Source organism: Peromyscus maniculatus, chromosome 10 (genome assembly GCF_049852395.1).
Source record: "Peromyscus maniculatus bairdii isolate BWxNUB_F1_BW_parent chromosome 10, HU_Pman_BW_mat_3.1, whole genome shotgun sequence".
Lineage (NCBI taxonomy): Eukaryota > Metazoa > Chordata > Mammalia > Rodentia > Cricetidae > Peromyscus > Peromyscus maniculatus.
In genome coordinates this window covers 31,390,656-31,415,979 of record NC_134861.1, presented here as the reverse complement: position 1 = coordinate 31,415,979, position 25,324 = coordinate 31,390,656, and the positions used below count along the sequence as shown (strand labels likewise).

At 40.6% G+C, this 25,324-nt stretch overlaps 1 protein-coding gene across 1 annotated transcript in view; it reads left to right on the top strand.

Moving 5' to 3' along the window:
* Cfap36 (cilia and flagella associated protein 36) overlaps window positions 1-24,078 on the top strand; it is a 25,686-nt gene extending 1,608 nt beyond the window's left edge. The window contains exons 2-10 of the mRNA XM_006998005.4: window positions 629-693; window positions 1,652-1,753; window positions 10,408-10,522; window positions 14,350-14,437; window positions 17,010-17,061; window positions 19,654-19,756; window positions 23,019-23,158; window positions 23,311-23,460; window positions 23,911-24,078. Coding sequence (XP_006998067.1) covers window positions 629-693; window positions 1,652-1,753; window positions 10,408-10,522; window positions 14,350-14,437; window positions 17,010-17,061; window positions 19,654-19,756; window positions 23,019-23,158; window positions 23,311-23,460; window positions 23,911-24,012 — 917 coding nt within the window. The 3' untranslated portion in view covers window positions 24,013-24,078. The remainder of the gene's footprint in view (window positions 1-628; window positions 694-1,651; window positions 1,754-10,407; window positions 10,523-14,349; window positions 14,438-17,009; window positions 17,062-19,653; window positions 19,757-23,018; window positions 23,159-23,310; window positions 23,461-23,910) is intronic.
* Window positions 24,079-25,324: the final 1,246 nt, after the last annotated feature.

Sequence of the window (25,324 nt, the reverse complement as noted above, 5' to 3'; positions counted from 1 at the left end):
AGACCAGGCTGGCCTCAAACTCACAGAGATGCACCTGCCTCTGCCCCCAAGTGCTGGGATTAAAGGCGTGTGTCACCACCGCCCGGCTGATGGTACCCTTTTACAGAGAGACAAAGTTGGCTTGCAGACATGCTGCAGTGATGTGGTTTCAGAACTGTCCGAAAAGAGTTTAAGTAGCATTTGTATTGAATGTATGTGTGCAGAGTCCAGAGAAGTAACGTCAGGAACACTCCGGGTAACCGTTTCTACTTCCCTGAGGTGCGGCTGTCAGTGTGCTGTTCTCTACTTCAGATAATATGAAGACTCATCTAGACAGCGTTGTGGTGTCAACATTTCAATATTTATTGAGTTACCTGGGACCAGAAACTGGGGATAGAAATCCTATGTTTGAGAAGTTTACAGTCTAGCAAGAGAAGACACATGTGTTAACAGTAAAATATAAAGTGGCAAGTGCAAGTACATAAATGTTAAAATAAAGGACCTGGGGAGATGGCTCCTGAGTCTCATCCCACAACCCACATGGTGGAAAGGAAGAACAGGCTTCTGCAAGTGCATTTGTAAGATTTTTATATTTGTACTTAATGAAAATGTTTTGTTTTTACACTGTCCTATTCTCTTATAAATTTAGTTTTTGATGATGAAGAAGAAAGCAAATTGACCTATACAGAAATTCATCAGGAGTACAAAGAGCTAGTGAGTATTTTCCCATTTATTTTCGTTTTGTTTTGTTTGAGATAGGGGTCTCACTATGCAGCCTTGGCTGGCCTGGAACTCACTATGTAAACCATGTTGGCCTTGATCTCCCAGAGATTTATGTGCCTCTGCCTCCCCAGTGCTGGGACTAAATGGCTGGCTTTTTTTTTTTTTTTTTTTTTAAAGAGGCATTTTATAATACCTGTCCTTTTTAATGAAAAAAAATGCTTTTTAAAATTAAAATTATTTAAAATTGTTTCTTAAGGTTTATTTACTTTATGTGTATGGGTGTTTTGCCTGCGTGCATGTACACCATATATGTGTCTGGAGCCACAGAGGTCAAAAGAGGGGGGTTGGGTTCCTTGTAACTGGAGTTACGGATGGTTGTGAACCACCATGTGGGTGCTGGTAATCGAACCTGCGTCTTCTGGATGTCAACAGATGCTCTTATCTGCCAGACCACCTGTGCAGCCTCCATTGCAATTCTTGAGATCACAGTTCATCCTGCTCCGCAGCACTAACTGTTCTCAGGCTCATAATTCTTCTGAGCATCTTTTCAAATGATTTTGTATTTTTTCTGTTTTAGACTCTAAGTAATGATTTATTGTAGCTATGGGGATCTTTCATTTGTAAATTCAATTCTTGAGCTGTTGCCTCTAGGCAAGTGCTTGTGCTTTGCTTGCTTATAGGAGCCTCTGAGTATTTTAAAAAGGCAGTGGGTAGAGGAGCTGTACCATGCTCACCCTCGTAAGCTTGGCCTATTTCTAGTGGAGGAAATTAAACTTCATGTGATTCTTGGCAAAAAAACATTTTTTGTTGTTAGTTTATTGGTGAAAGACATTACTTCCATGTCTTATATAATAGTGTTTATGTTAATTACAAAGAGCATTCTAACCAGGTGGAATGTCATTTGGATTTTTCCTATGTAAATTATTAAAGTTAAACCTTTTCTTTTTAGGTTGAAAAGCTGTTAGAAAGTTACCTTAAAGAAATTGGAATTAATGAAGATCAGTTTCAAGAAGCATGCACCTCCCCTCTGGCAAAGACACGCACATCACAGGTTTTAGCTTTTGTGTTACTCTGTTAATGTTTTTCCAGGGCTTTCTTTAAATTTAGTATGTTTGATTGTGGAGATATAAGATTTGTGATATTAGACATCAACAAAGTAGACATTGTGTGAGGTAAAAACATTGACCTGATGTGTTCATTTTTTAACCACCATAAGAAATAATGTGAACTGGTGGAATTAAAAACAAACATCCTGGTCTCAGAGTTGTTAAGATCACAGAATTTATCTGGGTATGGTTTCATTTCTGTAGGACTCTGGTAATTCTGTAGTTGCCTTTTTTCTGTTTTTAGCAAATGCAGTTTCTAGGTTTTGGGACTTCTTGTGAAACTGTTTTTGTTTATTTTTGTGTATGAGTGCTTTACCTACATGGATGTATGTATACTGTGTGCATGCCTGGTACCTATGAAGGCCAGAAGAGGCCTTGGATCCCCCTGGAAGTGGAGTTAGGGCTAGCTGTGAGCTGCCATGTGGGTGCAGGAGATGCAAGTGCTCTTAACTGCTGAGCCATCTCTCTAACCCTCCATGAAACTGTTTCATTGTCTCTTTAGCTCTGCACCACTGGGCTGAGTGGCTAATAGGTATATTATAAACAATGCTTATTGAGAGTTCTTGTGAATTGATATGCTTTTTAAAGGTGTTTTCATTTTATTTATTTTGAGACAGGGACTTGCTGTGTAACCCAGGCCAGCCTCAAACTCAGTGTAGCCTGGGTTGGTCTTGAACTTAGAAGCTTCTGTTTACCCTCCCAGGTTCTGAGATTACAAGGGTGAACCACCTTCCTCAATTCCCTAACTGATGTTTTAGACATTTTATTGGTGTTACTCACTTTATCTTCTTGGTACCATTTAGCTTCCACCTATCAGTGAAGAAACTAAAGCAGAGAAATAGTACACAGCTGCTCCCAGGTCTGCAGCCACATCAGTAGGAGGACAAACTTACAGTCCAGGCAGTCCGCCTTGAAGCCTTGCTTGGCTCAGCAGGGGGCTGTCACTCTTATCCACATGGAGATCTGAAAAGCTCCCTTTGCTTCCTGTAGCAGGGTGGTCGTGGGGATGCCTGTGAGGACGCTGCTGCTGCTGCTGCTGCTGCTGCTGCTGCTGCCCTGTTGTCAGTCCTGTCGTCTTCAGGCCCTCTCGAGCACACGTGCACCTGGCTTTCTTTGTACCATTCCTTACTCCAAATACTAACAGCCTGTTGGGGGAAATTATTAAGGCAACTCCACGTAGTTAAAAAGGAGGTTTATTAGGGGGTAACTTACAGCCAGTAAAAGGGTTGGTTACAGGATCTGGGAGAGGTTAGGTGCAGTCCAGCTGGGTTCTCTGGAGACTCCGCTTGGTCTACCATCCAGCATCCAGGATCACCAGGAACCATGAGAGCCAGCACATCCAGATCTCAGGTCTTAAGGGCTCCTGTCTCAGCTCCGCCCCAGGGGCACGTCATAAGTAGGCACAGCAGTTACCAGAAACCTCATTAGGGGTAGTACTTCCAGGTCAAAGCTGGAACAGCTACCCACTACAACAGTCCTCTTCCCAACACTCCACTGTCCCTTTCTTAGCCCAAAGGAATCAAAAATGTATAACTGCAAACCAGTCTTTGCTCATCATCTTTCAGCCAGTATTGAAAGATTCAGGACACAAAATTTGCACATTCGTATAAAAGCAGTAGTATTCCCTTTAAAGGGTTTCGTGAAGCTTAAGTGATAATGTATAGCAAACATTTAGTATAATGCCTGTTGTGTGTTAAGTCGTCTCTGAGTAAATTGAAGCACTTCTTAATTAGCTGTAGCTATTTTGGTGGTTGATTAGCATTGTGCTGACAGGCCAGGGTCATGGGTTTGTTAGCATTATTCTCTAGAACAAGCTCTTAGTCACTAGCTGCTGAATGGCAGCGGTGAATCAGTGCTGGGCTGTCAGTGTGCGCGAAAGGCATCTTGAAGCACATTATTGACTGCATTATAGTAATTTCATTTTCACACATGAAAATTAGAATGTGGATTCCAGTATGCCAATCTGGGGTGCCTAAAGTCCAGCTCAAGAAGCAAGAGTAGTTTAGGGGTATTTGTTGTTTCCATTGGCTTGGTATTGATTCTCTAGACTAGCTGCTGCTTTCATTGAATTGAACTGCTGAAGGAGACTTGCAGAATGCTTTTGCCTTATTTTGTCATCATTAGGCTTGGCATTCTGATATATTAAAGCCACAAGAGTGGCAAACAGGACATCAGGTGAGGTGTTATAATAGTAAATACACACACCCACATACACACTCACCCCCCCCCCCCACACACACACACAGATCAGAAAAATAATCCCTCTTAAAAATAAAAAAAGCAGCTAGGTGGTGGTGGCACACACCTTGATCCCAGCACTTGGAGGTAGAGGCAAATGGATCTTGTAAGTTCAAGGCCAGCCTGGTCTACAGAGTAAGTTCCAGGACAGCCAGGGTTACACAGTGAAAACCCTGTCTTGAAAAAAACCAAAACCAAACAGAAAAAGAACATCCCTCTAGTACAGCAGTCCTCAGCCTGGGAGTTGTGACCCTGTTGGGGGTCACATATCAGATTATTTACATTATGATTTATAACAGTAGCAAAATTACAGTTATGAAGTAGCAACGAAAATCCTGTTATGATTGGGATCACACAACATGAGGAGCTGTGTTAAAGGTTGGCAGTGTAGGAAGGTTGCGAAGCACGGCTCTAGCAGATAGTTTTTCTTCTGAATTTGTGTGTGCGCATGTGTGAGTGGAGGTCATAGACAACTTGGTGGAGTTAGCTCTCCCCCACCATGTGGGCTCCAGGGAGCAAACTCAGGCTGTCAGATTCTGTGAGAGTGCTTTTATCTAGCTCTCCTTTTAACAGCTTGCTTTTCTGCTGTGTAGAACTTGAAAAACTTGTGGTTTTTATTTTTTTATTTTTATTTTTGTGTGTGTGTGTGTGTGAGTATATATAGTTTATAACTAAGTTTAATACAGCCAAAGCCAGGGACTTCAATATAGCAAAGAATAGAAATTTGTTTTGTTTTGATGTTTTAGTTGATTTAACTTTTACTTTTGTCAGATGGAAACTGATAATTGTAGAAGCATTTCTTGTACAGCAACAATAATTTGAGAAAATTATGCTTATTTTTAGTAACTAACACTATGGAGTATATTATATAATATAGTATTTCCATTTAATTTCCCAAAGCATACATAATGATAAATACTATTTTTTTTAAATATTTTTTTAAAGTTTATTTATTTATTATGTATACAGAAGAGGGCACCAGATCTCATTACAGATGGTTATGAGCCACCATGTGGGTATGGGAATTGAACTCAGGACCTCTGGAAGAGCAGTCGGTGCTCTTAACCTCTGAGCCATTTCTCCAGCCCCAATAAATACTATTATATGAATGTTAATTAAGATAAAAATAGAATATTTTAGAGCAATTTTAGGTTTACAGAAAATTGAACAGATGTTTCATTTCTTAAAATCTTATATTGAAAAGAGTTTGCAAGTAGAGAAAGTTTGAGAAGATAATTTTGTTTAGTTTCTTCTCATTTCTTTTCTGTGTTGTTAATATGAATGCTACTATTTTGAAATTCAAATTCTAATTGTTCATCGTTGGTACCCTGCAAAACAGATAACTTTTTTCCTTATATTTTCTACAGTCGTCATCTATGAACAAAGCTTTTTGATTTAACTTTTTATTTTATGTGTAGGCCTGTGTGTTTGGCATGAGGATGTGTGCACTTAACTCCAAGTGTACTCAGAGGCTGAGGTGTCCAGCTCCTAGAGCTGGAGTTACAGATGTTTGCAGATGTTATAGATGGATGCTGGGAACTGAGCTTGGGTCCTCTGGAAGAGCAGTAAGTGCTCTTAACTGCTGAGCCATCTCTCCAGCCCCAAGCAAAAAGAGTTTTTATTTCCTTTCCAGTTGGTAAAACAAAACAAAACAAAAAAAACCCCAAACCCAAAACCCAACTTCTTCCATTAGCCAGGACTTGTATACAGTGTTTCGTGGGGATTGTGAGGTGTCATCTTGCCCTCATTGCTGATCTTAGTGGGAAAGATTCTAGTTTCTTAAGTGTGACCTTAACTGAGGTCTTTATTTATCCTTGTCCCTTGAGGTAGGGGTCTTGAGTAGTCTGGGTTGATTTCAAACCCACTATGTAGCCCAGACTGGCCTTGAACTCCTTATTGTCCTGCCTGTACTTCCCAAGAGTTGGGGTCACAGGCATTTACCAATAACCCTTGTATTGGGTTGTCTTGGGTCCTGGAGAGATAGCTCAGCAGTTAAGAGCATTTACTGCTTTTGCAGAGGACCCAGGCTTGGTTCCTATCATTCACAGAGTGAGTGGCTCACAGCTGTCTGTAAATCCAGTGGCAGGGCATATGAGCCATCTTCTTGTGAGCCTCCACAGGCACCTGTGTGCGTGTGATACACATGAATTTACACAGGCACACACACATACGTTTTTTTTAAAAAAAAATGAAAATAGATGATCTTTACAAGGGTGAGGAAATTCCTGTCCATTCCCATTTGCTGAAAAGTGTTTGTTTGTTTGTTTGTTTTTTGAGACAGGATTTCTCTGTGTAGTTCTGGCTATTTTAGAACTTGCTCTGTAGACCAGGCTGACCTTGAAGTCACAGAGATCCACCTGTCTCTGCCTCACGTGCTGGGATTAAAGGTGTGCACCATGATCGCCTGGCTAATTTTTTTTTTTTATGTTTTTAAAATGTGATTGCTTATTAGATTTTTGTCAAAGGCTCTTTTCTATGTTTATTGATAGGGTCAAATGGTAGCCTGTAGTCTGTTGGTAGCTGATATAGTGAGTTATTTTTAAATGCTGAATCCACTTTGAATTATTGGAAAAATTTCCAGTTTGTCATGCTATGTAATTCTTTTTATACATTGTTGAACTAAGTTTGCTAAAATTCTTTTGGGCATTTTTGCATCTCTGACCTTTCTTTAGTTTTCCTTTTAAAGTCTTTGTCTGAATTTGGAATTAGGGAGTATTGGCCTCAGGAAAAGAGTTAATACGTATTCTCTCTGCCTCAGTACTCTAGGAGAGACTATAGAGAAGTAGTCTAATTTCTCTTTCAAATGTTAGGTAGATTTTACCTGTAAACCCATCTTGACTTTGTATTTACTGATTAACCTTTTAGTAATGAATAGGCTTATCTGGTCATTCCTTATTACCACAGTGTGAGTTTTGGCAAAATGGTCATCAAGTTGGTGGGCAGAGTTGTCTGTGTGTGTCTCCATTATCTTGTCTATGTTTTATAAGATCAATAAGTGACAACCCCTTTTATTTATTTTTATATCTTAACATAATGGGAAAGCATCTGACTTCTTTTTTTTTTTTTTTGGTTTTTCGAGACAGGGTTTCTCTGTGTAGCTTTGCGCCTTTCCTGGAACTCGCTTTGGAGACCAGGCTGGCCTCGAACTCACAGAGATCCTCCTGCCTCTGCCTCCCGAGTGCTGGGATTAAAGGCGTGCGCCACCACAGCCCGGCTGCATCTGACTTCTTAAGTATGATGATAACTGATTTTTATTTAGCTTACTTTTGTTTTCTTTTTCTTTCTCTCTTTCTTTCTCTCTCTCTCTCTCTCTCTCTCTCTCTCTCTCTCTCTCTCTCTCTCTTTCTTTCTTTCTTTCTTTTATTTTCTTTCTTGTTTTTAAAGACAGGGTTTGCGCCTTTCCTGGAACTCACTCTGTAGCCCAGGCTGCCCTCGAACTCACAGAGATCTGCCTGCCTCTGCCTCCCAAGTGCTGGGATTAAAGGCGTGCACCACCTCCGCCTGGCTTGTTTTCTTGAGATAGAGTCTTGAGTAGTCTAGGCTGGCCTCAAACCCCCTAGACTGGCTTTTTCTTAGCTGGGTCAACAGTTTATCAATTTTACCAAGTGTTTAAAGAACCAGAACCCTGGGGCAGGAGAGGTAGCTCAGCAGTTAAGAGCACACCCTGTTCTTTCAGTTCCCAGCACTCCCATTAGGTGGTTCACAGCCAGCTGTGGCTCCAGCTCTGGGGGATCTCACTTCTGTAGTCTTTAAGATCCCTGTACTCACACACAGACACATAATTACAAATAATAAAAATAAAACTTTAAAAAGGAACAGAACAATTACTCTTACATTTACTTTTCAGATCATAAAATTTTACTTAATTCATTTAATACTCTGTGAGACAGTTGTTACTATATTTGTTTTATTCAGAAGCAAAAGTGGTTTTTAAAATTTGTATTTTGTGTGTATGTCTGTGTACCTTGTGTGTGGAGACTGCAGACGTCAGAAGAGGGTGTTGATCCACTGGAACTGGACTTAGAGATGGCTGTGAGCCATTAGGTGGCTGTTTGGGGTTGAGTCTGGGTCCTCTTGACTGCTGGGCCATTCCTCTAAGCCCAGAGAATACATCAGAACATACTTAAATAAGAATGTTTTATGTAATCGGTAGTCTTATTATTTAATTGGTAGTTTTTTCCAAGTGACACATTAAAAAAAATGGCCTATTTTACTAATCTCTAGAATCTTAGACTCCATGAAGTATTATATAAATGTTACAGTTATTTTTGTTGGTGCTGAGGATTCAATACTATCCAGGGCCACAGGGCTACCGGTGCCTATAGTTGTATTGGAGGAAGGCTTTTGATATCAAGACTCTTTTCCTTCTCTAATATGCCAATGTTTCTGAAACCTTAATGTTTTAAGAATCTGTGAAGGTATGTGGACATTCATTCTGTAAAGATTGTAATTTTTTATATCTGAAACAGAGCTCAAGAATATGCTTTGTTAATAATTATTCTTTCTTGGATTTATTAAGAGGGGTCAAAGATCACAACTACAAGTTCAATCTCCAACTTGCTGCTAGAAAGATTGTTTGACAAATAGCATTGCCCATAGTTGGGTATTGTGGCTCATACCTGTAATTCCAATACTCTGTCTCAGGAGGTTACAATTGAGTTTGAGGCCAATAGGCTACAGAGTGAGACCCTGTCTCAAAAAGCCAAAAATAAAACAGAATAGCAATGTCATTTTAAAGGTTTGCTGGTGAGGATAAAGTACTTAGTGTCATTAATAGGCCAGGAAGCCCCATGACTTATTATGTGGTGGAATAACCCCCAAAGGGGATTCAGACAGGAGCTGCCCATACGGTTTCAGTACAAAGCTAATGTTTGCCATTTCCCGGGACCCCAGACAGAATTTAAGGAAGTACTGTACCTTTTTCTTTATAGCACACTACTTTTAGATGTCACTGAGAACTGTTCTTGCCTTTTATTTTGATCTGCTGTACATCTAAAGTATGAGCTGGTTGCTGGGGGAGGGACTCATCCCTTTCAAGTGGAATTTTTTGGTGAAGGCTCTGGTCAAGATGTTCTTGGTAAGAATATTGCCATTGCCTTCTAGTAAACAGCACACTCTTGGTTACCTCTGCATGGTGTTGTGTGGCCAGCTTTTCCATTCATCTTAGGTAGAGCTGGAAATTAAATTCTGATAAGACCTAAGTGTTTCCTTTGGGTTTCCATGCATTTCAAATCTTATTCTGCTTATTAATTGGAAATTGGTTTGTTCTTGGCTATATGTAACATTACTAATAGTTAGTGAAATAGTTATGTTAATGGTAGATACCTTTATTATATTAAACATTTATTTATTTTTATTTTAGGAATAAGGGTGTTTTGCCTGTATGTCTGTCTGTGTACCATGTGTGCCTGGTGCCCTCAGAGGCCAGAAGAGGTTATCAGATCCCCTGAGACTAGGGTTGCCGAGATAGTTGTGAGCCACCATGTGGGTGCCGGGAATTGAATGTGGGTCCTTTGCAAGGACAGTGCTCCGAACATCTGAGCCACTGCTCCAGTCCCACTTCAGTCTTCATTTATTATACTTTTAGGTTTTGACTTTTCATAATTCCCAACCATCTCTAACATATAATTTTTTACCTGTAAGACTCCATTTTTTTGTCAGTTTATCTTGGGTACATTTTTTTTTTTTAATTTTTAATTTTTTTTTTTTTGAGACAAGGTTTCTCTGTGTAGCCCTGGCTGTCCTGGAACTCACACTGTAGACCTGACAGGCCTTGAACTCATAGAGATCTGTTACCTCTGCCTCCTGGATCCTGGGACTAAAGGTGTACGCCACTACCACCTGGCTTAACTTGGTACTTTAATTAAGGGACAATTTTTCAGTTCTTGAATAATTATTAAACCCAAAATAAATTTCAGGAGATAGGATATAAACCAGATAGGTACCATTTGCACTGAAAACAAGCCCAGATCCTGAGGTGATAACTTTAGAAAAACAAGCCAGACTGCTGTGTTGTTTCCAATTTAACACTGGCTGGGAAAGGAGGCAGCCCTTTCTGACCCCTGGGGGACTAGAGGTTGAGTGAATTAGCTCTGAGAACCCTATTTTAAAGGCTTTAAAAAAATCTTGGCAGGGTATAGCTACACACCCTGCAACCCAACACTTGGGAGGCTAAGGTGGGAGAATTAGGAGTTTGAGGCCAGCTGTTTTTTATCTTAAGATTGTCCACTTGAGGCATCTAACCATGGTACTGATGCAGCATGAATTAATGTGCTGCTTTTCAGTGCAAATGGTGATTTGAATGAGGGGCAAATAGTTTCAACCTCGAGTCTTCATCTAACCTGCGGACTTCCTCCCACAGGCCATTTTGCAGCCCGTGTTGGCAGCAGAGGATTTTACTATCTTTAAAGCAATGATGGTCCAGAAGAACATTGAGATGCAGCTTCAAGCCATCCGAATAATCCAGGAGAGGAATGGTAAAGCGCTGACGTTAGCAATCTGAGTACCAAGTGCAGGGTTTGGTTTTTTTTTTTTTTTTAATTATTCTAACCATCTTAAATGTAATTACCTTTTCTGCATTATTTCACATTTGAAAGTCTTTGGCTAGTGTAAGAGATTTAAGGATGTAAATTTAGTAATTTGGCATGTGACATTTCAACTGAAGAAAACAAGAATTTACTGATGCTTTAGTTTTTTGAGGCCTGCTTTTCTGTCAGGCCATGTGTTAGTTTAGTGTTTTGAGTGGCTATGGTTACTGTTGAGGACAGGGAACTACTCCTCTGGCTTGTCACAATTAAGACCTTAGAAGGAAATGTTTTTCAGACTCCGTATGCACTGGAGTCAACTGGTAGGCTCCAGTTTATGCCCTAGTGGGTCTTGGGTGGGACCTGATCCTCTGCATCTTTGACAGGTTCCCAGCTGTTGCTGGAGCTGCTGGTCTTGGGCCACAAGGACCAGTACTTGACTAATCTGGCAGCAAGATTTGCCATTTGGTTGTTTCTCGAAGGTGTGGGAGCAGCATTTCAGTTGTGCTGTTCGCCCTTAAGGGTGTGGCATGTGCAATAAACAGGGCTTGTGTTTATGTTGAGGGGAGGCGCATGTGTGCCATGTGCACATGTGGTGGTCAGAGGGTGGTCAGCTTTTCAGGAATGGGTCCTAGGAATCAAACATAGGTCATCAGGATTGGCGGCAAGCTCCTTTACCCACTGAGCCATCCTACCAGCCCCAACAAGTAGCTTCTGCTGCTATGAGACTGATATCAGAATGCTGTAGATCTTGATTGGCTGTGTGAGCTGAGCCTTGCTCTTTAAACAGCCACTGGCTTGGCGTGCTTTAGAGCTGAGCTGCTTTTTACAGCGGGTCATAGAGTTGTCTGTAGGGAAGATAGAAAGCCACCCTGACCCTGAAGAGGACAATACAATGGGGTACCTTTAAAGTAGATAAAATTGGAAGAGCTTCTTTTTTGTTCTTTTACTGCTGTGCTTTATTCTGGAAAGTCTTCTCTTCTCGAATTCCTGAAACTAGCTTTCATCTGGTCTGTGGGATAGATATTGCTTTGTGTTTGTAAAACTTGTTTTGAGAGGATAAGGCTTGATAAAAGAAATAGTGAACTTGACCAGTGGACTCTAGTTTTTCAGTTTATATATACACACACATACACTTCTGCAGCTTGTATATAAGCTGTATGCTTCAGATTGCCAATAATAGAATATCCCAATGAAAATGACATAAGCAGTTAGACATTACAGTCTCTGTTTTATTAGTTAGGTTACAGTTGCTGTGATGAAACACCATGACCAAAGCAACATGGGGAGGAAAGGGTTTATTTGGCTTACACTTCTGCATCATAGTCCATCATTGAAGGAAGTCAGGACAGGAACTCGAGCAGGGCAGGAACCTAGCGGCAGGAGCTGATGCAAAGGCCATGGAGTAATCCGCTTACTGACTTGCTCCCCATGGCTTGCTCAGCCTGTTTTCTAGAACCCAGCCCAGGGATGGCGCCACCCACAATGAGCTGGGCCCTCCTCCATCAATCACTAATTAAGAAAATGCCCTACAGCTGGACCTTATGGAGGCATTGTCTCAACTGAGGTTCCTTCCTTTCAGATAACTCTAGCTTGTGTCAAGTTGATGTAAAACGATTGGGCAGTCTTCCCGAGGGAGACAGGCCCAGAATTGGTTGCCCTAGTGGCTTGGTGATGTCTTCAAGGCCACTGACACTTGCCATTTTTATTTCTGACATTCCCTGCCTCTTTTTTTCTGCTTCCAGTGAAGACTCAGTGTTTTGTGAGGAAAGGAATGTTTCCTTCTGTGTGCTTTTCTTTTTGTTAGCAAGATAACATTTTGTGCAAACCCTCCAAGAGCCTTCCACTCAGGCCTTTCTTAAACTGTCTAGAAGGGGATGAGACCATTGTGATAGCTTGACTCAATCAAGTACCACTCTGCTGAGGGGAGGGAGCATCTGACCTTGATGCGATGCTGCCGGATGACTGCACAGAGCTTTGATTTACTGGAGAAGAGAGGAGTGACATAGGATAGTGGCTGCTGCCAGTCCACAGCACAGGGCAGTTTACCCTGTGTCTGAAGTTAAACCAGCTTTTATCATATGCATTGAAACTTTTAGTGCGGTCTTTAATTATGAACTTATATTGTGCTCAAAACAAGATGTTTGGAAATTTCCTTCCTCCCCCCCCCCCCCTCCCGCCCCCACTTTTGTTTTCCGAGACAGGGTTTCTCTGTAACCCTGGCTGTCCTGGAACTTGAACCAGGCTGGCATCGAACTCAGAGATCCACCTGCTTCTGCCTCCTGAGTGCTGGTATGCACCACCACTGGTGAATTTTATTTCTTGTAAGAAAAATTCAAAGGCTTTCTTGATTCTTGTTTGTATCTGATCAAATAATTTGGAGAAAGTGCATTTTGATGATTTGAAAGAATTTCATGCTGTTGTGTTGTTCCTGTTTTTAATTCTCCTTAGAAAAGTTGCTAGGAGAATGATTTGATATCTTCTGAATGAGCAAAATTACACTTCAGATGATGTGTTTATAGGTCTAACTCTTCTCGTGGGTGAAGGGTGAATTCATCTTCCTGCTCTTTCTTTACAAATGACTACAGTTAACTCAACAGAATGTTTAGCCCAAAATGTTTAGCATCAAGGGAATTCAAATAATAAAACTACTTTAAAGAACATTTGAATAAAGAAATGGAAGGTGAAATAAAGGTACATTCTGCTAGTGCTAGAGAATATAGACATGAACAGCACTCATCACCAACCTCCCTTGTCAGGGAGGTATAAGTAAATTATTTTTGGTTGTGAGCCTAGCCTTTAACGGCTGAGCCATCTCTCCAGCCCTTGTATAAGTAAATTAAACCAACAGTTAAATTTCTTCCTGTGAATTTGTGTTGGGGGAAGTGAGGGGTGGAAATTGGCACAATCATGATTTAAAGCTATTGCCAATATCTGAAAAGATGTATCAAGGCCAGAGATAGTGTTATTGGTCTTCATATTATTGATCTTCATACCCCACTGTTCAGCACATGCTATCATTGACATAGTAACAGGCCCTTTCACTATATTGTAGTTCAAATGGAGACCTTTAATAAAACACCATTTTGTTTTGTAAACTTTCCCACTTATAGTTCACCTTTAAAAGCATTTCATTAACCCTGGCTAAGTGAGATCAGTAGTAGATAATGTGAGATAATGGAAGACTGTAACATCTATTATTTTTATTGTGATAGTTTCTTTCAAGTTTTGTTCTAAATTGTTTAAGTAATTGTGTGAGAGACATATAGTAATAGATAGATATATAAATAGATAGGACATGAGTGACATGATGTGCATATGGATGTCAAGGACAACCTGTAGAGTTCCCTTCCTACTATGTGGATCCCTGGACTCAAACTCAGGTCATCAGGCAGGGTGCAAGGGCCTTCAGCTGCACAGCCATGGCTCCATCACTCCAGCTTTTCTTTTCTTTTTGGTGCTGAGACTTGAGCCCAGGGCTCGTGCATGCTAGTTACAGGTCCTTACTACCGAGTTTCACATTGTCCCACTCATTGCTATTTTAGATAGTCAATACAAGTTATTACTGTGAAATGCTTCTAGCTAAAATTGTGACTGGTTTTTATGGGGCTTAGTCCCTAAAATGTGAGAAAGTTAAACAGAAGATAATTAAAAAGATAAGGCTTGAAAAAAAATTTAAGTCATAAGTTGTAAACTGATTTATACCTGATGAACCAGAATAGTGAGAAGTGTTTTCAATTGAGTTGATGGTCTTCCATGTGGTGTTTGGTTTTGAACAGGTGTGTTACCCGACTGCTTAACTGATGGCTCCGATGTAGTCAGTGATCTTGAACAGGAAGAGATGAAAATCCTGAGGGAGGTCCTCAGGTGAGCTGCTTCAACTGCTTTTGAGTAAATGTTAATAGTGTTGTATATGATCTGAATGGATATAAACTTTTCACTAGAAAATATGACCGACTAGCAGGACTAACAAAATTATTTTTTATTTTTTTAGCTATGTATACACAGCTAAAGTATCCCTGATCCAAATGCTTAAGACCCAAGTGTCTCAGATTTTGGAATACTTGCACAGATCACAGATAGGCTGAGCATCCCTAATCAGAAAACCTGAAATCCAAACATTACCAAATTTAACACTTTTTGAGCATTCTGTTGATGTGCTTTGCAAAGCTTTTTATTTTAGAGCAGTTTGGATTTTCATGTTAGATGACCAATTTGTATTATATTTAATTGTAGAAAAATATTTTCATATCACTTATACTGGATCAGTCCAATTGAGAGGATTTCCCTACCCTCACCCCACACATCCTTTATCATAGGATGAAGGAACTAGCCACCAATGGAAAAAAAGCTGCAATAGACTCCCCAGATTAGGGAAGGGAAGAGTGTGTCCTAACTGAGCAGAGTTCTCCCTGTCTGCTGTGTCTCGATATTAGAGGAGTGACAGGTAACCTACAAGGGAGGAGAGGAGGAGGTATTGATCTTTTTTTTTTTTTTTTTTTTTTTTTTTGGTTTTTCGAGACAGGGTTTCTCTGTGTAGCTTTGCGCCTTTCCTGGAGCTCACTTGGTAGCCCAGGCTGGCCTCGAACTCACAGAGATCCACCTGGCTCTGCCTCCCAAGTGCTGGGATTAAAGGCGTGCGCCACCAACGCCCGGCTGTATTGATCTTGATAAGTATCTTGCCGATCACCTCTTCCCATCTCAACCAGATGCTTGGCATGAGGTGTGCTGCCCTTTAACCAAAAAAAGGTTAGCTATTATTTTCCCCTTGAAGCCATTACCCCTGGTTCCTGTGGGAGCTTTGGAAGGGAGGAGTCATAGTAGCATGTACTTTTTAATCTGTGAGAATGTGCTTGACTTAGAGGAAAAGGAAGTCTGTAGTCACTGTTTAGAAAGATGGACCTAGTGGGAAACTATGACAGGAGTCCAAGGCTTAATGCCTAATTTTAGGGGATGTGGGTGGTTGTAGAGACTGAAGCGGAAGTGTAGGTGGTGGACACAGCCCTTTACTGACAGATCCTGCCCTGTGGTGGGGCATATGTGTGCAAAGGGAAGGATATTTGTGTTGAGGACTGGTAATTTGGACTGGTTGCCCTGGAACTGTCCAGAAGTGTCTCCTGCAACCTTTCTTCTTCCCTTACTGTGGCTAGTTCCTAACTCTTCTCAGCGTGGTTAAGGCTCTTCCCACTGGGGCTGACATAGCACAAACCATTTTTGGTACTTTTAGATTTTTAATTTTTAAAGCTTAGCTATGGGCATGTAAGATAGTTGGCCTCAGCTGTTTCCTGGTCAGAGTGCCTCTGAACTGCTTAAAGAGATTGATGGGCAGCAGGACAACTTTGTTGGGACAGCTCAGACACCACTGGACAGGCCAGAATGAGGGGACAGTCCTGTCAGGAAGGAGGTAACATTTCCATGTAATCGGAAGATTTCCTGTGTCCCAGCCTGCTGGCAATTGGGACAGATCTCTCCCACTCGCATCCCCCAAGTAAACACACAGAGGCTTATATTAATTAAAACTGCTCAGTCATTAGCTCAGGCTAACTACTGACTAGCTCTTACACTTAAACTCAGCCCATTTCTGTTAATCTATATGTCGCCACGTGTTCCATGGCTTTACCTGTATGCCATTACCTGCTGCTCCCTAGACGGCAGGCTGGCGTCTCCTGACTAAGCCTTCCTCTTCCCAGAATTTTCCTTTTCTGCTTATCCCACCTATACTTCCTGCCTGGCTACTGGCCAATCAGCATTTTATTAAACCAGTGTACAAAAGCAGTATTCCACAGCATTTCAAAGAGATTCAAAGTTTGTTTTTGTTTTTGAAACAGCATCTTCTATAGTTCAGGTTTGCCTTGAATTCATTATGTAGCTGAGGATGACCTTAAATTCCTGAACCTCCTGCCTCTACCTTCCAAGTATTGGATTTATAAGCATCTGCTCACCACTCCTGGCCAGAATGAGTCTTTCCTGTGGAGTTTGCCATTAAAATGTGGGTTTAGATCACTCATTTGTATGCTAACTTTAAAAAAAAAAAGGTTTAGGATTTCAAATCTGTTGATTGTTGTTCAACCAGGGTTCACTAGGTAAACCCATACAGTCTATTAATAGCTCTATTTTGCTGTCTGTTAGAGGTGACTGTAGAGCAGGTTTGTAGAGATGATTGTTCTATATCTCTGGTGAAACGTCTTGTCCAGACTGTAATAATGTCAGGGTAACATGCTGCATATTTGTTCTTTGATGATGAAGAAATTTACTCTTTAGTTGGGTGGGTGGTGCACACCTTTAATCCCAGTGCTTGGGAGGCAGAGGGTTGATCTCTGTGAGTTGGAGGCCAGCCTGGTCTACAGAGTGAGTTCTAGGACAGCCAGGGATACATAATGAGACCCTGTCTCAAAAAACAAAACAAAACAGATTTATTTTTAACTTTCTTGTATTTCAGAAAATCAAAAGAAGAATATGACCAGGAGGAAGAAAGGAAACGAAAAAAGCAGGTGCTTGCGGGACATAAATGCAGCAGAAGTATATCCTATTGGCATCGCCCCGTTCTTGCTGAGTTTACACTTGTCTTTTACTGTTAACTTTTAAGTTTCTATAGAACTCCTCAGAGTAGTCATATCCTCTTAGCAAGTCAAAGTATTTATATTTTACTTTTTATCCTTTTTTAAAAGATGGAAAATACCTTTTCCTTTTAGTCGGAACAGGTACTGGATGTGCCTTGTGAGAATGTATGCCTGTTTGTGTGTGTGCGTGTGTGTGTGTGTGTGTGTGTGTGTGTGTGTGTGTGTGTGTGTGTACATGTGCGCAGGTCCAAGGTTAGTGTCAGGTGGCCCCTCAATTTCTCCACATTGTATAGAGGCAGGGTCTCTTGCTGAATCCAGATTCTGTTGTTTTGGCTAGTCTGGCTGCTTAGCCAGTTTGCTCAGGGAATACCGTCTCCATCTTGTGTGCAGGTATCAAAGGTTAGCTGCCATGCTCACTGGCTTTTATATGTGCTGTTCTAGGGATCTGAGCACTCCGGTCCTCATGTCATGGGCAGTAACTACCAACTGGGCCATCTTCCCACCCTCCCCTTTTTAACAATTCCTTATTTTTATCTGACAGTTTCATCCATGTATGTAATGTATTTTGACTGTCTTCACCCCATGGCCTCTTCCTAAGAAGCCCCCTCCCGCTTTCGTGCCTGTTTTATAACCCACTGAGTTTAATTAGGGTTGTTTACATGAGCATTGGTGTGGGGCTATTTTCTGAATCATGGCTCCTTATCTCTACACCACCAGGAAAAGAGAAATGACACTTAGCAGTCACTCACTGTCGGTAGCTCCTCAGCTCGGGCTGGGCCTCCCGAGCCTCTCCCTCCTGCATGCTGGAATAGTGATTTGATTTTGTGCAAGACTTGACACAGCTGCGGGAGTTCAGGGTGCAGCAGCCATGCTCTGTCCAGAGACGGGCTCCACAGCGCTCCCCCACCTCAGGGTCTTACATTCTTTCTGCCCCTCTTCCTTCCAGCAGGTCCTTTGAGCCTGGGGTGGGGTTGCAGTGTGGGTACAGATGTCACTTATCCAGTTACATCCCTCTACATTAACACTGCCATTGCAGAAAGAACCCCAGTGCACACACCGTTAATCTCAATACTTGGGAGTCAAATGCCTTTAATCCCAGCACTAAAAAGGAAGTGATACGGTTGGCTGAGAAAGGTATATAAGGCGTGAGGAGTCAGGAACTAAAGCTTTTCGGCTGAGGAATGCCTTTCGGCTAGAAAGGCTTTTCAGGCTGAGTCCTAGCGGTGAGACGTGGCAGTGGCCTTTTCCTTCGTCTTCGCCATCTTTCAGCATTTACTCCAATATCTGGCACCGGGATTTTTTATTAAAAGACCATTTAGAATTGTGTTACAGTCTTTATTACTGCTCTATTGCTGCGAGGAGGCACCATGAACCAGGCAACTTATAAAAGAGTATTTAGTTGGGACCTTGCTTACCGTTTCAGAGTCATAACTATCATGGAGGGGAGCATGGCAGCAGGCAGATTGGCACAGGGCTGGAGCAGTAGCTGAGCTTATATTTTATCCCGAGGCATCAGGCAGAAGCCTCAACGTCCCTCCCCCGCCCAGTGATACCTCCATAACAAGGCCACACCTCCTGATTCTTCCTACACAGTTCACCAACTGGGAACCAAGCATGCAGACAGGAGCCCATTGGGGGCCATTCTCATTGAGACCACCACAAAGCTCCTTGGACTGTTCAGAGTTCTTTCTCATTCATCTATGCTCACTCTACCAAATAAATAAATCCCTCAGTTTTCAGTATTCAAAGAAAAGAGAAGAATTTTACTTTCCTTGTTTTTTTTTTGACCCCTTTATTATGTTGAAATAGCAATTGTGACCTTCAGCGTAGTTCTTTCTACATCCTAAATCCCACTGCATTGGTTATCATTAGTACTGCATTATTTGAAACAGAATATTACTTGGCTCAAAAAGTAGGAGGTATAGGAACTGGAGAGATGGCTCAGCAGTTAAGAGTACTTGCTGTTCTTCCAGAGGACCCAGGGTCAGTTCCCAGCACCCACACAGTGTCTCACAGCTGTCCAAATCTCCAGATCTCCCAATCTCTGTGGGCACTAGGCATGCATGCAGTGTACATACATACATACATGCAGGCAAAATACACACCAAAATAAGTAAAATAATAATAATAATAATAATAATAATAATAATAATAATAATAATGAAGTAGGAGCTAGCTGGGCATGGTGGCACACACCTTTAATCCCAGCATTCGGGAGGCAGAGGCAGGAGGTTCTCTGTGAGTTCAAGGTTAGCCTGGTCTACAGAGTGAGTTCCAGGACAGCCAGGGCTTTTACACAGAGAAACCCTGTCTTGAAAAGTCAAAAAATAAAAAATAATAAAGAAAGAAAAAATATAGGAGCTATAAAATGTTACCAACATGTTTAAAATTCTGGGAAAACCTGTTCATTATCTAGTTGAGTGCATAGTAATGTTTTAAATAACATCTTTGGATCCCTTAACTATTGATTGGTCAACATTAATTTTTTTTCCCTTTTTTAAATTGTGTTATGGAATCCTGAAGTCATCAGAGGCTAAAATGGAAGAACCACCAGTGTATACTACTGAAGCTGCAAAACTGAGTAATTCCCAAGGAGATGGTGAACATTTTGTACAGCCACCCTCAGGTAAGCTTGAGGTGTACTGCACTTTAATGCATAAACCTTGAGAGTATGTTTACTCCAGAACACATTTAATCCTCAAAAGCATTGGAACACTGGGTGACTTTGGAACTTAAAAATTCTTTCCAAGTTTGGTTTGTTTGCAGGTAGAAATACTCTGCTGAAAGTGAATGTCATTTCCACATTTCTAAGTGAAGTTTGGAACTCAGAGAGTAACAAACAGTTCTCTTTGAGGGAGCCTCCAGCCTTTGTACAATTTCAATAGCATATAGTAACATTTGTATTTGTGAGCTGGAAGCTCCAGGGTTAATATTGAAAATTACTTTAAAAAATTACCTTAAGTTAAAACTGGAAAATAAGGAACAGCCAATTTCTCTAGATGTTGAGTTATTATGTCCTTAAAGGAGATGCTAGCAGATGAATTTGTTCAGTATGTGTCACATCCACCTTGAATAGTTTCTTATACTGTATAGGAGAACAGGTAGCTGCAACAGAAATTGAATCATGATTGTGATTTCATTTTATTTTTTCACAGGTTTCTATGGTTTTTAATATCTTTTTCAATTGAAAAGATAAAGAATGTGAGGTAGACATCATGTTCCTTCCTTATCTTTCATTTTTTTTCCAAATAATAAATTCAAGAAAGTAACTTCAAAAGTGTTCTGAGCTCCTAAGTAGTGAAATGTGCCTCCTGACTCTAGTATAGCAAAATAGTTAAAAAAAAAAAAAATACTATTTTCTTCTGTACTGGCTGGCCTTGACTCAGAGATCTACTGCTTCAGCCTGCTGAGTGCTAGGGTTACAGGCAGGAGGGGGCTTTAATCTGGCTTTTTGAATTGTAGACATTTGTCCAATTGTCAAAGTTCCCCTTTTTCTTAGTTTATTTACAGTACTCATTGGTTTTGAAGAAACTGTAATCTTGGTTAAAACTGGTCAGGGATATAGAACAGAAACACATTTATAAAGTTCCCTTCGGTGCTTTTATTATGTCTGATCATTTTTTCTCATTTAGTTCCTAAGTTGAAATGAGTTCATATGAACCATATATACAAGGTTTCCTGTGTTTAATGTGTGACCCAGATTTAATTTTGGGTTTCTGCACACTCCCATATATTGTTTAGAGCTTGTGTCTGATGTGGTTTGAATATCGCTTGGTAGACCTAAGTGAAAACCTCAGGTGGGCAGTAACACGTATCTTTACCCCGCACTCAGGAGGTGGCAGCAAAGCCACCCTTGGCCATAGGAGAGCTCATGACCAATCTGTGTCACATGACAGACACCCTGTTTCAAAACATAAAACAAGCTGGTGTGGTGCACTTCTTTAATCCCAGCACTCTCCAGGTAGAGGGGGGCCAATCTCTGAGAGTTTGAGGCTAGTGGGGTCTACGTAGTGAGTTCTAGGCCAGACAGTACATAGTGAGATCCTGTCTCTAAATAAATAAAAATAACAAAAGACAAAATTGCATCACAGACCACAAAAAATAGTTTACCATCAATAGCAAGACAGGTAGCAGATAATTTCAAAAGTAATGTTTTTTAATTTCTCAGGGCTTTTTAAAATTGGGGTGTCTGATTTTTGGGATCACTTCATGTAGAATGATGGGACCCTAGTCTTACTTCTAAAAGAATCAAGGTGTTTGGTTTTTATCTTTTGCCCTTTTGTTCCTGTCTTCTCTTGGTTCCTACTAAAATAGTAGCATCTGTTCACTGATGGAGTTGCCAGAGATGGGGTTGATGTTTCATCAGGCTTTCTAATCCTTTCTTTAAGAATCAGGGAAGCTAAAGGTGTTTTGGCTTTACGTACTTTCCTCTTCGAAGCTTGGGAGAGTGTGTGTCCATATCTAACACATTCAAAGCTGAGTAAGTGCATGAGTTGAATAGAGATGCTTACGTGTGTGAGCTCCTTCCTTCTCCAGTTCTGTGGCTCCATGTTTGAGGTGCCAAGACTACTTTAGTAAAATAATCTCTAGTAAGAAGGGCTGTTCTAATATAACCTGAATATTAACAACAACTTGTTTTACCTCATAGGTTCTGTGGCCTCTGCCTAGACTGTTTGGAAGTGCTGCTTTAGCTTGTCTTTTCCTGGAGGCCTGCAGAGGGTTTCCTCTAGCCTTCCTGGCAGTGCACTTAGGCTACTGTGTATTACACCAGTGACCCTTTTCTGGTTATACACACCCGGCAGGATTATTAATCCTTTGAGATGTGTACCATGGTCTTCCATTTTACTCCTATCATTTTAATGTATGTCTTTCCATGTCTCACTGTTTTCATAGCCCATGTACTTAAATTAAAAATGTTTTTATCTTTTATTTTTTGTTGTGCATGTATGGCCTATATATGTCTGTGTGCATATATGTGAATACTCATGTGGATGAGCATTAGAGGTCAGAGGTTGAGAGGTCGTGTCTTCCTCTGTTGCTCTCCACTTTATTGTTTGAGATAGGGTCTCTTCATTGATCCTAGAACTGATTGCCGAGGCTGACTGGCAGTCCTCTGAGATCCATTTGTCTCTGGGGTTGATGTCCTCTGCCAAGATTAGCTTTTTAAATGAGTGTGTGTGTGTGTGGGGGTGGGGGTGGGATTCAAAATAGGGTTCTCATTCTCTCACACCTCTTTTCCCACGGAACCATCTCCAAAACCCCACCCCCTCAAAAATGATGATTTACTTGTGTGTGGATATACACAAGAGACTAAGAGGCTGAGAGACCTGTGTATGTATATATGTACCACTGTGTACTTATGTGCATGTAGTCAAGAACAACTTGCAGGAGTTGGTTCTGTCCTTCCTCCATGTGGGTCCTGGGATCAAAATCATATATGTCATCATACTTGGTGGTCAGAGATTTAACTTTTGAGTTATCTTGTTAGGCTTCAAAAAAAATTACCTAATTTTCTTATAGAAAATAGACTACAGAAGCAATTAGAATGTCAATCATACCTTATGGCACAGTTATTGAAGTACTGAATGCTTATATTTCATGTGCTTCTAAGTTTCTCTTTGCTTTAGAAATGGTTACATTTTCTTAGTGATTGGTAGCTATTTTCAGTATATAATCGAAAACAAGTCATTGTTGTTGACAACTAATGTTGTAAGACAGAAAATCAGTTTTGTTAAGTGTACAGTCACATACTTAGAAGCAAGTTTGGAAACCAAAGATATTATTTGTGAGGTATTTATGTGATGTTTCAATTAAGAAGTGTCTGTTTTCCATAATAGTGTGGTTCTTTAAGTTACAATATCTTAATTGGTCTCACTATTTACTGCCAGAAGTTAAAGTGCATTTTGCTAATCAGTCAGTACAACCCTTGGCAAGAAAGATGGAGCTGTTGCCTGAAACTTCCTCCCTCCCACAAAAAGGTCTGAAGATTCCTGGTTTAGAACATTCGAGCATGGAAGGACCAATAGCAGTAAGTAAAAGCTAACTTACTATAAGCAAGGCCATACAGAGCTATACACTTGTCTTTGTTAGATCTTGGAACTTAAAACTGATCCAGTAGATGTCTTTGTCACTTGTTGTGTGGACTTGAATACAGACAGTTCTTTCTCTTATCTGAACCAGAATTTGTCAGCACTCGGAACAGAAGAGTTACGGCAACGAGAACATTATCTCAAGCAGAAGAGAGATAAGCTGATGTCCATGAGAAAGGACATGAGAGCAAAACAGATCCAGAATACTGACCAAAAAGGAAAGCCTACCAGGGAGGTGGAGGTATGGCTAGCCTTAAGGTGTTGATTGTGCAGGAGAAGAGTTTTTAGTTTGTGCAAGAAAGTCGCCAATGAATTTTGTTGGTTGACCCACTCAAATTAACCATCTGCTAGTGTGACAACTGCTAAATCTCTCAGGAGAGTTTAGATGAGAATTCTGTGAGGTAGAAATAATCATTTTATTATACATTTTTGTTGACTTCCCATGCTGAGTTCCTTAGGGTCAGTGGTCTGTCTTACCTTAGCTATTTCAAATGTTTGCAATGTTCTGTCCATACCCCATGCTTCCCAGTGCTTCTCCAAGAAGAGAGCTAAGAAACTTGGTCGTTGACTTTTAAGTTTTACTGAAAATGCCCTTAATTCTTGTTCTTTTGAAGCATGTTAAGAATTTTAGACATATGAAGCTAATTTTTAATTGTAGCCAAATTTTTTGTTTTTTTGTTTTTTTTTAAAGGAAATGACAGAGAAGCCAGAAATGACAGCAGAGGAGAAACAAACATTACTAAAGAGGCGATTGCTCGCAGAGAAACTTAAAGAAGAAGTTATTAATAAGTAATATGAAGAGTTAGCGAAACAGAAGTCCAAGTTTTCTTAAAAATAAATTATTTAATCCTTAAACAAAGACTGTTAGTTTTAAGCAAATACCTGCTTTCCTAAATGCAACTATAAGCTCATTATTATTATTTTAAACAGGTAAAGGGTAAGAGGGAAGGCAGTTTAACAGAAATTTCTGCATAGAGCCAGGTTATGGTGGTGTGTGCCTATAATCCTAGCACCCAGGACGCTGAACAGGAGAGTCAGGAGTTCAAGGTCATTCTCAGCAACAAAGCAAACTGGAGGCCAGCCTAGGCTACATGAACCTATCCTAACCAAAATAAACAAATAAACAAATAAAAAGAATTTGAATGTTTTCTCTTCAAAAGGGGCTACAGAAAGAAATTAGTTGATAGTGCATGCTTTCATTCATCCTTACTAGACACTGTTTGTGCTAAGCATGATACACACCAAGGGTATAGTAGTCAACCAGACTGACAGACAGGGTTCCTGCTTTCATGGTGCTATTGAAGGCCCAAAGAGCAGTATTAAAAGGGGAAAGTGCAGTGATAACATGGCAGGCTAGCTGTGCTGCCTTGGGCAAGTAAGCTGTAAACTGATCAGGTGTTTACAGAAAAGAGGGTATACAGTAATTTAGAAACACATGCCTTGAAACTGAACCAGAACACGTGTGAATAGGAGGGCTAGCATATGAAAGGTGACATGTGACAGACGGCAGGTTAGGGTAATGTGGAAAGCCTTGTGGGGAATTGGAAACTTCCATTTTTAAAGGTGTGGCTGCTGCAGCAAGACAGGAAAACTGTTGTTTTAGGTTTACCCAGTATGATGCAATCCAAAGGCAGTATCTTGGACAAAGGTAAGAGAGCTTTATATTTAAAGGACAAACAAGCCTTGTAAAATAAATGTGGGAGATGTACAAAATTATAACCTTTTCTATAAATGTTGTTCTGAAAACAGACAAAAGAATCAACTAACTGACTGACTAAACCTGTTGAGGAAAATGCTACTTACCAGTTGGTCTTTATAAGGCCCTGGAAAAAATTCTAGTCTCTTTGCTTAAAGGTAATCAGAATGATCTTGCTTTCCAAAACTTAGTTACAATTTATACCCACCTTTTTCTAGTTACTGGACATTCTTTCTTTCTTTTTTTTTTTTTTTAAACAGACATTTTGTATGTATATGGGCATGCATATGCCATTGTGCCTGTGGAGGTCAGGGGGCAATTTGTACTGTGTTGAGTTCCAGGGGTCAAACAGGCTTGGCAGCAAATTCCTTTACCCACTTAGCAATCTTGCTGGCCTCAACTGGGGTTT